Source organism: Malurus melanocephalus, unplaced genomic scaffold (genome assembly GCF_030028575.1).
Source record: "Malurus melanocephalus ecotype Western Australia unplaced genomic scaffold, MMel_1.1 scaffold_37, whole genome shotgun sequence".
Classification (NCBI taxonomy): Eukaryota; Metazoa; Chordata; class Aves; order Passeriformes; family Maluridae; genus Malurus; species Malurus melanocephalus.
Genome location: NW_026623269.1, coordinates 1269529 through 1281823, shown reverse-complemented (window position 1 = coordinate 1281823; position 12295 = coordinate 1269529). Strand labels below are relative to the sequence as shown.

At 36.5% G+C, this 12295-nt stretch overlaps 1 protein-coding gene across 4 annotated transcripts in view; it reads right to left on the bottom strand.

Moving 5' to 3' along the window:
• The window catches only part of CAMSAP2 (calmodulin regulated spectrin associated protein family member 2), a 79316-nt gene that overhangs the window by 35417 nt on the left and 31604 nt on the right, over positions 1-12295 (bottom strand). For all 4 annotated transcript variants that reach the window (XM_057364253.1, XM_057364254.1, XM_057364255.1 and 1 more), the window contains exons 3-4: positions 4587-4748; positions 3835-3918 (exon numbers count right to left, since the gene is read on the bottom strand). In XM_057364253.1, the coding sequence (XP_057220236.1) occupies positions 3835-3918; positions 4587-4748 (246 nt within the window). The remainder of the gene's footprint in view (positions 1-3834; positions 3919-4586; positions 4749-12295) is intronic.

Genomic DNA, 12295 nt, shown 5'->3' with positions numbered 1-12295 from the left:
CAGTGGAGAATCCCAAAGGCACTTAGAAGAAATCAACTACAAGATGCACATCCGTGTGTGGCTCTGGACATTTCTCTCACACCCAACTAAAGCACTTTGCACAGGGTTCAGTTTCTCTTCATCTCACTGAAATATGGTCAGCATATGGAAAAACATACAAATTTGAAAACAAATTACCTTARTTTTCAACTGCAGTCATGAATTCTAAACCATATCATAAACCAAAGTTTTGGCTAAATTGGCAGAAATCAGACCTAGGCTGCCTATTATTCTGTTTAACTGACAGGAACATTCTTGCATTTATCAAGGTGCAGTGTATTTCAGACTTGGACTCAAAAAGTCCACCAATGTCTATTTAATGCTAGGCTGAAGAAGTACTCTTTGGAAAAAAGCAYACATTCATTTCAAATCCTAAGACTAGCCCTCCCTAAGAGTAACTGAACTCAAAACTAGTAATCCAATATATAGTTTTATTTATCCACTTGGTTGCAACTGTGATTGAGATTACTATGAATATATTTCAATGGGGTGAAAGACTTTAGATAGTCAAATTTAAGTTCAAACATATCATAAGAYTTATGAATATCCATTTTGTAAGGTCACTTAAGGTAAAAAGATAAAGAAAAGCTGAAGTCTCTTGGACAACCTGGGAATTCAGTTGAACTGTCACTTGAGATGAGCAAGAATAAACTTTTTGACCCTGAAACTTCATAAAAATCAGTCACTATGAAACAAACTAAGCAGAGAATCCTGGCTGACATCCTCCCAATGTTTAAAACAACAACAGCAAAACCAAAATAAAACCCCACAAAACAAAACAAAAAAAACAACAACAACAAAAAAAAAAGCTGAAAGAACAAAATAGCCCCTCAGGTTTAGTGCCTATTGTTTTCCACGATCATTTTTTATCCCTGACTAACAAAAAGTTTTAAACATTGCTATGATAAATTTATTGCCATACAAGCTCATTTCATGGTGCCAAAACACAACAGTCATGCCTTTCATTAAATGCTTGYTTCTGCTGTCTTCCTTGCCCCATCATTTGTGTTCATGCAGCTGYGCATTAATTGGATCAAGAAGCTGATTCTGATGCAAACTTTTCTTCTTGACAGGTTAGCTTTTGCTAGCAGTGTGGATTTATGAAACGTTAACTTGAAAGTGGAACTACAGCGTTAGTATTTTACCTTCACGCAAAAAGTTGGACTGTTTAAACTGATCTTAAAAAATGGTTGAAGAATTCAGGTACTCAAATGTTACATTTGTTTCGCTCATAGGATTTGCATTTGTCTTAAATCTGTTAAGACTGTTTCAGTCTAAACCACAGAAGCAGACAAGAATAACATGTTTTTGGGAAAGCTCCAAGTACATTGAAAATCATCAGTTTAACCAGTGCAACTGTACAATCACTACATACTATTCAGTGGAAGCCTGAAAACCAAAGCTATTTACTACAAAAACTTGAAATCCTAATTCTGAAAAGAGATGCAGAGACTCTACCAGAAAAAGATGAGATTACCACAAATCACCAGCTGATCAAGATCCACAGAGGACTACCTGGAACTAAAAACCATACATACTCCTTCCTCTCTTATCTTCTACAGCTAGTAGCAAAGACAGGGAAAGAAAACAAAAGCAACCTCATAATCTGTAATTATTTGTTTTATCTATCCAGAAATAGATAATAGTTCTATCTTATTAATTGTATTATCTAATAATCTGATATTTGATGTTTAAACCTTTTGTAAATGCAGACATTTGCTATTCATTGCAAAAAGGTTCACCACAGCTTTGTAACAACACAKTAAGACATTACTTTGGCAGGCTTGAGAGTTAAACTGAAATTATTTTTCACAACTGAAGAATTTACAAAAGTTTAACTGTAGGAAATAATGAAATTATTTAAAAATCTACTTGTTAACTTTGTTTAAATTAAAACTAAAGAAAAGCCTTCCCTATTCACTAAAATGATYTGTTCTTCCCATACTTGCTTGGCCATCTCTTTAATCAGCGGAAGGGGCATTTAGAATTTAAATTTAGTTCAGGTTCAAGACCTGACCATACCTTGGAAACTCTGAAACTTAAATAAACAAACATTTTGTCTCAAAAAAGGAAGACAGAAAAGCTTCTTAAATTTTAGAATGGAGACATCACCTTTTGAAYTGCTGTCTTGGTAACATGGAGAACTAATACCTAACCCAAACACAACATGAAATGAAAAATTATATTTGTCTTTCAACAATACCCAAGCTAGTACAGGAATTTAGCTACAGTTATTTCACAGCTTGGCTGAGGAACAGAGGTAAGGCCAATACCATCGTTGACTCAGTGCTTTTAAAAGAGGAATACATGGACTGATGCAAYATGGGGACTGAGTCCTTTTATGGGATCAGTTACAAACTACGCAAGTATTTCATCAAAATGTTGACACTGAAGATAAATTAGAAACTAAAAATTTTATCTTCTTACTCCTATTATAAAATGCAAATTATAAGTGAAAATAAATATTACTGACTTTATACAAATACAGATAATTTTATGGAACTGCTCTGGTAATAATTTTCACTTTGATATGTATTTGTTTACCATATTAAGACTCTCATGCACTTGAGATTTTCAAAATTGTTCTCATCTTTCCAAGTGACCTAAAATCCACATAAAACTTCCTACTATTATTTTCAGGAAAAAGAAAAACCACTAGAGGACAGAGGAAGACAGGTTATCTCCCTGGCCTCTGTTTACTTTGTTTTATCTAAATTTGAGAAATGAACTTGCCAAGGACATCTTATTCTTATTCTCCAGATTTCTATGCTACTATCACTACTGAATGCATCTTAAATTTTCCGTAGCAGGGTATATGCACCAGGGTCACACTATCATTGCAAAAACTTCCATCTTCTTTGGCTGGGTCACATCCTAATTAGCTTTCATTGGCATTCTTTACATTTTAAAAACACCCAAAAATGCAGCGATATTCACTACATTCATGTTTTCTGAGATGAACATTTAATCTAGGCTGGTAACYCGCCACTCCTTCAGAGTGGTGCTGAAAAGGAGACAGCAGCTTAYGTGAGAACAGGCCAGGATGGGAAGGAGGATTACAGCCTTGCAGCAGCTTGGAAATCTGTTCTGCTTTCAAGTGCAGGGTTAATACCAAAAGGTGTTCAAACTGATCACCAATTCTGCAATAAATAACTACAGCACAATAGAGTAAAGGATTTTTCTGCAATAAGTGCTTCTACATACTCTGGAACTGTCTGCTATCCCTACGAATTTTGACGGGTCTATAATGCTACTTAATTAACTGACCTCTGCAAACAAAAGAAAAAAAATCCTGTTAGGAAAGGGAATCAAACATAATCTGTTTTTATTGCATATATAATAAAACCTGTAATSAACCAGTATTTTGGATCATAGCCAGGGCAATTCTTCCCATGATATCACGTACAGATCTCTGTTTTGAGATTCATGCAATACACAAGAAGAAAGTATTAAAAACCATGAAAAAAAGTTCTGGTCTTTTTTATATCAGATCTGTCTGGAGTTTTAATTCAATCAAAAGTATTCATTAATCTTAAACTCCTTAGCACTAATGTAACAGATGTTTCCCTGCTATCAAACATTTATTTGTCAGAAGGGACAACTGGAAATAAAAAATGCAACTCTGTTAGTTTTACCTTTAAATGTGTATTTTCATGGAAATGATAAAACTAATAACAAAATGAATACTACAAGTTTGCTTTCTTTAACAAGCAATTAGAAGTTCAATGTCTGCAATGTCTGTTTACAGGTAAATGCTTATTCTTGTTTAAAATATATTTTAACCCCAAAACCTACCTTTTGACCTCCTGCAGATTCTGCACTGTGATGCTCTTTTAGTTTCTGTTCCTGTTCCATGATGTCTTTCAAATGTTCATTTACCTAGAGACAAAATAGTTCAGTTTTCTGTTCTAAGACACAAGTCATAGAAATTACAAGTTTTTCAAAAGCTCTATCAATCACGAGCACAATGTTAACTAAAAAGATAAACATTTCAGACTATAGCCCTGAAGCAAAACCAGCAAATGTCAGTCTCAGATGCAGTCTAAGGTCACTGYTTGTTAGCTTTACATTGTACAGACTAACCTGTCCCTTATTATGCTCAGTCACATTTGATTAACAGGGTATCTTTGTTACTTGATTTGATTATGCAGGGGAGGTAGATCACTCCAAGCAAGATGTGTTCAAACAAACAGAATACCTTTGGGTTTAAATCATGACAAGTACACAATGAGATGMCAACTTATAAAGAGCCAAAAAGAGACCCTCGAGCAGGCACTGTGGCATCTCAACATGACAGTGACACCTAAGATGTTTTATATAATAATTATTAGAGTTTTAAGTTAGACTTCCATTTATTTGGTTCACACAGTATGTTAACTTTTTTTCTGCAAACTCTTTATATTCCACAAACAGCAGATGAAGGAACAGCCCGTATCAGACACAGTCCTGATATACCTACATACATAATACAAATCCTACCCTCTCATCTCTAATCAAATCACATAGACAACAAAGAAAATCCCAGCTTGCTTTTCCAGCACTCCTACCTTGTTTATCCAGTACATGACAGCATCCTCAATGTCATAGGGTACCTCTGTAGCTTGGAAGAAGGTTGAATACTGCTGAGTGCATGCGATGACTTTCTCAACGCTGACCATCTCCACAGTGTAAGCCATCATGAGGGTATCGATCATGGCCAAGTGAGSACTCTGCAATGAGAAGCACCAATACCTGATTTGTTTGCAAATCAAAAGATCACTTACTCATGTACTGCCTCTGAACATAGCCACACACATAGAAAGACCAAAATTGTAAATGCTACAAGTTTTCTGTCTGGTTGTCAGTTTTTAAATGAAAAACAAACATAACAGATTTAAGAGCACAGATTAAATTGCAAATTAAAATAACTTCTGTTAAAAAATTAACACGAAATTTAAAGAACTGAAAGGGAACAGAAAAAGCAAGTTTAATGATTCAAACATCACATCACTTTTAACAGAGCTAAAGAGATCTTTTACATTTGTCACCACAGCAAAACAAAACCCCCTGCCTGATCAATGTTATTTGTACTGGAAATGAAAGCTGAAACTGCCTGCTAAACAACCTTCATCATCATGAAAATGCTGCATTARTATGTGAAAGTTTATCTATATTTAAAGTCATAATCCAGGAAGAAGGCACGATTAKACTAATCTTTAGTAAAAACCCAACATGATAGAAAAACATGTATTCTTCTTGTTGTGAACTAATTTTTATGCAGATTCAGTTATATAAACTCAACTATGTTTAAAATAATATACCTTCTGTAAAAAGAGAAGGTACATTTCTTCCGGTGTTAATGTATTGAAATATAATATCTATTTCAGAGTTTGTAATATTTCAAAATGAACAATCCCATGCCCAAACCCAACACAATAACAAAAAAAGAGGATGACAACCAGGATTTACATTAGATTCTTATGACTGASTAACAAAATAATGGCGGTTTTTAGAGGCAGTGCCTACAGCTAAACACATTTGTTTCTGCTTCGTGATAAGMAAAACAGAAACAGCTTTCTAAGTATTAAGGATGATTTCCCATGGAKCAAAACAATTACCAAAGACAGCATTTTTAAAACACTGCCTTTAAACACAGCTCACAATGCAAACAAAGATCCCCAACACTTGTTAACTCCATCACTTTAATACTTTAAAAAATATTCTTATAAACATCTCACAAGGTAGCTGTAACAAGCCATGGTAACAGCAATGAACACCATGAGTCACACAGCAATAYGCTATCTAATCATCACTGTTGAGGTAGCTCATGCACATCATTTATTCCAGAATTCCCAGCAGGAAGAACAGATGCAGACTATGTGCTGCTCTTAGTGTTTGTATCATCAATGAAAGCAGTGACCTCAGAAGCAGGCAACAGCACAAAYCCATTTTTTAAATGCACTTAAGCTGCTTTGTTTCACAAAAAAAGGTAAACTACACTTAACAGACATTCACAAAACTGAAGCTGACAGCCAACCTTCCTSGGACAAGCTTATTCTCCTTGGGCCTGGATGTGACCTGAGGGCCCTGTCTGCCACAGACTCCATCCCAGCTCCCAGCAGCAGCAGCATGGCAGCTGGGCAAAGAATCAGCACCTCCACACTCCTGCCACCACTGATGGGATTCAGGCTGAATAAATCCCTTCCACCACCATTATTGTGCCTTAGGAGCTTATTTACACACCTCTATGGACAAATACTGATACAAGCTCCGAAGTGAATGAAGGAAAGTGCTGGACAGCTAAATCTTGCCACTCAAAGTATTTAAGGAAGAAAAGCCTATTGCCTGTGCCCAGCCCCCTGAGGAGCCTGCACTCCAGCGTGGGGTGCTGGATGGGATGGGATGCACGAGCCACTCCTTTGCTCGCCCAGCAATGCAGTGCAGAGGAAAGTGCAAATCAACTCTCACATTAACTGTGAGTTCAGTCCYCCAGATCCTTATGAAGGACTGCAGAGGGTCAGCCAAACAAATCCATGCAGTTCTGGTAGGAGCGCTCAGCTCAGATTGCAGAAAGGTAGTTTAGCATGTGTAACACACAGGAAGAAAAGGAAAGATTTAAATCATCTCTGACACCCAGGGGTCATTGCTCTAACAATATTTCCTTGCTACATCTTGCTTAGTCTGAATGGCACCTGTAAAACCCTGTGCTATTTTCAGAACCACCCCAAAAATGAAAAGGAGATACGAAAACAGCAGGAAAATGCTGATTTGCCCTGTGAGAGCAGGTAGTGCACAAAAACATGTTTTCCAGCCAGACATAAGAGCGGCCTCATACAGAATGCTACTGCTAGAAATGTGCTAGGAGTCATCCAGGCTGATCCAAAACTGTTCACACTGCCTGCTGCACAAGGGGATTGTTCTCATCCTTCAACCCCTGCCTGTGGGGAGGACACTGCATTCCATRTGAGCTCTGACAGCCAAGGAGCTCTCAGCATCTTCTTGCCCAGCTGTTAATCCATGAGGAGTTCCCTGGCTACTACACCTGTGCTCTGAGACTGGCCKGCAAGAAAAGCAAGCATTGAACTCTCCCAGAGGGAATTTAGTAACCTTCACCTGCCATGCTGGATCATCGGTCTCTCTGAAAAACACCCTGTAAAGTGTATTGCCAATCGAGAGGGAAAGGCACTGAAGTGTTGTTCAYAGAACTGCCAACATGCTCAATAAATTATAAATACATTAGGAAAAGTAAATTATTTATAATTTGTTAAAGGAGTCTCATTTTCAATGTTTCTAGCAAATCATTAATGAAGTGCAAACTACTTAAATAAACAGAGGGAAGAATGACCTCAGATAATTTGTACTATCAAAACTAAGTGTAATAAACTTTTACTGACACAGGCTAGACCCATATCACAATCTATTTTATATAAGCAATGAAATACAAGCATCTTCAGTCTCAAAAGCAACTTCAAGTTATTTTCCTTATAGTTCAGACAGCACACACAGAAGATTTTTAAAATACAGTAAATAATAAAAAAAAGAATGAGTATTATCCTGAGAAACAGAAACCAAACTGCTACTTTTTTCAGCTAGCAAAAATCAAACTTCTGGTTTGGTAGTTTTTTTGCTAATAAAAATATTTACACCTGGTAACATACATGGATTTATTCCCCTAAAAAACTGAAAGCAACCAAATAAACATATATGATAACTTACATCTTATATCAACAGTTGTTTGTTGGTTTGGTTTGTTTTAAAAAGGAGTTACAAAAAGCATAAGAAAACTATTTAATTCCACTTACAGCCCTACTGGTTTTTTTTCCACTTAATCTGGAAAGAGTCAGACAAGTTGTGTTCTTTTACATCTCCTCATTCACTGTGCTCAATAAGAAAGAGTAAATGAAAAGCTGCATTGCAAAAATAGTGTCCTACTGTTGCAAATACAGGCTTTGTCAGCATAACTCCTGAAGTTCTTTAAGAAACCCCAAGTTTTAAGAAATTCTGTAGATAGTTGTAAAGTTCCATATTTTTTTTTTTGCCTCTCTTACTGAACAACATATTTTAGGTACAGCTAAAAAATCAAGAGGGGGAGTTGACTTTTACTAGTCAGATCCACAATTATGAGTCAAKTATGTAAGGAAGCAACATATCATATCTGAGGGAGAAACAGAAACCWCTCTRAGCTGGGCAGAAACCAGGATCAGCYACTCTGCAAGGTCTCCTTTCTCTGGACAAGCCTGACAAACAATGCCTGAACAAAGTCCCCAGGAGCTGCTGATGAAGACAGTACATTAAATGTTGGTATTTCCTCTGAGATGGCAGCATTCTGATACACAGCCTAAAAAACAGGCATGATTTCCTGCTGTCACATACCTCCCACATCCAGAATTGCAGCAAGGCATAAAAAAAGAGGCATGATTCCAAAAATAAATAAAGTTAGAGAAAAAAGAAATTTAAATCAGTCACATTAAATTACACTGAGTAAAATACAAAGCCATTAGAGAAATACCTTWAAAAATATCAAGATCAACACAGCAGCAGTGGACAATACAGGATGTAATATACTTTTCACAGAAGTGTTATGCAGAGATTTGGTTTAAGCTAATTTTAAAAAAATTCATTATTCAATCACTTCACAACAAAGTGAAGTGCAAAGCACTAAAATGCACTAAAGTGCAAAGTGGTGCAAAGCACTAAAATCTTAACTAGAATGCAACAATATATTAAAAGATAAAAAATGCTGGATTCTCAGAGGTATTTTTTTCTAAGACACAAATGTGGTTTTGTGTTTCCCAGCTACAGCCTATACAGAACACAAGAGTTTTAACTTACTAATCTTAACAATCTCATGTAATTACTGGTTAGTTTCTGCCCTGTAATGTAGGTTCCACAGCTTTTCCTTCTACTGCTTCATAGTTCAATAAGAAGCTTACTGAACTGCAGAAGAAAAATTCTTCTGAGCATGACTGCTAATGCTTTCCTGTCTGCCTAACATTTGATTAGAGTGCTTTCTTCACCTCCCTTAAAGAACTGAAAACAACTTCATTAAAAAGTGTACTAAKAAAAAGGTGTGTATGATACCGTGTGCACAGATACTTATGGATAAACATTACAAATTACAGACAGCTCCTATATTGTTACTTACTACTGAGGATATTTCTTATRTTCCATGAAATGATACTCAGGTCAGGAGTTCTCTTTTGAACTCCCTCTTTAGGAAAAACATAGACAAACCCATTCCCCACCACAGTACTTGAAGAAAGAAAACAGAGGATGTAACTGTATAATTGTTTGGATCCAGATACTTTTCACACTACAGTAAAAAACTGCAGTTCCAAGAGCTTAATGAAAATACTCTGTTTATCGAGAATACAGATGGAATAATCAGACACAYACATTAAGAAAAAAGGCAGGTAAAACAAGAGTTGTTCATATCCATGGTAAAAGAAAGACAGTAATGGCAGGTGAGTATGGGATTAAACATAGAGAAAAGGTGTGCCAAGAGCACTGKGAGGATCTCTTTGCATAGCACTCACTCCAAGCCACATCTATGCATGCAGTTTCCTTGCAGATGCTGTGAACAACAGTTTGAGGAAGCTGGGTAGCTTAAGCCTCCAGGCCCCTTYCCCAGACACCCTCCCCCAGATAATCCAAGTCTCAAATAAATCTGCTATCATAAAGAGATACCATCTAAATTCTGAGTCTCAGCTAAGAGTGGAAAATTGCAGAATTCTAGGTCAGGGAAAGTATAGGCCAAGGCTTGAACACTGCAGGAGGTGAGGAAGGAATTCATGAGCTGAGCCAATAAGTAATAACTGTTACAAATTTCAATGCTACTGCTTCATTTCACCATTGTTTTTACAGCAAAATGAAGACAATTTTGATACTACAAAGGAAACAAGTTCTAAAATATTTCAATCAATGAAACGGAGCAGTCGGAAATAGTCAGCTCTTCTCTGATGATTTTTGGATGCAATTCTTCTTTAGCCTCACACAACAGTTATGCCTAGCACAATCCTAAAATAACCCCAGCTGTCTAGTTAGTCTTGTCGTGCAAGGGAATGATCAGACTGAAATACCTCCTTGCTGCACTGTCATGAAGAACAAGGGCTTGACTCTGATAAGATGCTTACTCAGCAAAASAAGGCCTTACTGAGTCATGTTAAGCACCTTGAGACAGGTTCTGCAACGCAGAGGCAATGGCTTTTGCTTTCAGTATTTTTATAACYTTCTTTACTTGGTTAGCTTTACAAGTGAAATTCATCTATTATGTGAATATATGTTAAAAATCATTGTWGAGCTGACTATACATATCTAACACAGGAAATGTAATTCACTTCTATAAAAAGGATTTCTTAGGTACAGCTATTGGCGGTGTTAAGCATTTTGAGAGCACTTGGAAGTTTGACCTAAGGTTTCCTCATCATGCTTATTAGGGAACTTCATAATTTGATCTACTAACTCCATCTTAAGTAAGTACCTAACAGAGATTTCCAGATTGTTTCTGGATGACATAACCAAGTGAAACCTTCACCCACTCTAGGTCATAGTGAAACAAAACACCTGCACAACACACACTGGAATCAAGAACCAGCAAATGGTGTTCATCACACTATTTAAATTTTGACTTATTTTATAGTTTCACACAACCTACTTAGAATTTTTTTAAATATATTTACCAATTGCAAGTTGCCTGTATCTTACGTACTGGAAAAATCAAGTGTCTGATGGTAAAAACCACAAAGGCCCTTCAGTGTCTTTATGCTAAGTACTCCATGTTTCAAAAATAAATRCTGGTCATTAGATACTTTCTTGATTTAGTTGAAACTAACACAGATAACTCATAAGACAGTTAGACACATTTAGACAAGTAAATAGCTGGAGCCTCAAATTTCCCAGAGGACTTTGTTTTTGCAGATAATTCAGGGTTTTCCTAGAACGTACTGTCAAATCCTGTCCAGATAAAACAACCCAAAAACCTCTTACAAAAATKACTTATTTACATTGTCTCCTTGCTCTAATGCTGGCCATTCAAATCAAGAACAAGCAGTAATTGTATTAAACATAATCTGTATTAAACAAAATTTCTTTTTTTTCACAGCAAGCTCCACCACTCTTTGAAGAACACAGGGGTGGGAAAAAGAAAAACAAGGCTTTGTCTTACTCATATATAAAAAAAAAAAATCGTTCCCTGTTTCTGACTCAATCATACCTGCATAGGAATGACATTAAAACACTGGTTTAACTTCTCTGGCAGCTCAGCTAAACACCTGCAGAGGCAGTTATCAGCAGGAAGCATCAAAGCACATTCATCTCAGAACATCTGCTGAAGGAACACAGCCTGAGGAGTGCTGGAGAGCTACCACTCCCTCATGGAGAAGCAGCAGTGGCAAGCCGGATTTCTACAGAATTTGGGGTGAAGAGKTCAGGGTTGGGTGATGTGATAAAAGAATGTAAGAGGGGAAGTTTGGTAAAGAGAAAAAGGGGCAAAGATCCCAAAATAAAATACATGTGTAGGGCTGAAATATTAATTCCTGAAGATGAGACTGGRAAAGGAAACAGAGGGATGTCTTCTCCAGTGCATGACAACCTGCTACGTCTCAGCATGCTGCAAGCCCTATTGACAAAGCCTTCCAGGGACATTGGTCACTCTGGGATCAGAGCAGATTACTTTTGAAACTTTACAACACACACTTCTGCATCATCTGTTTGACTGTTAAACATTGACAGCCAGCTTTTTTAGCTCAGGTAACTGAGCTTTCAGTTTTGCTTTTTAAAAAAAAAACCAAAATAGTTAGTTACTCTCATCCTTTATCTCACAATTCTCATAAGATTTAAAGACTTGAATGAATGTAAAATAACCATTTGATACAAGGCATGCAACCAACTTGATACTGCAATAATAATTTACTAAAAATTCACCTGAATTAATACAGAGCATGATATTTTACATAATCCTCAGCATTTAACACATCCACTGCCCAGTGACCTTGGTTTCTGATGAACTGAATTGTAGTAATAAGTTTTTCTGGCATTTAGTACTAATGATATTTCAATTGGAGTGATGAAATAGTACAATACACTYGTTTGTTCAATTACCCTGTTTCAAAAACTGAGCTCTCAAGATCATTATGCTTATACCAAGTTTTTTTTTAAAAAAAAAGGTAAACACAGAACACTTCTTTCCTACAAGGGAGGAGATRAAGTTATCTGTGGTTCTTTCCCTCATTTCTCAAAACAATAGAGGATCAAAGTAGGGCCAAATTATCAATGGAAA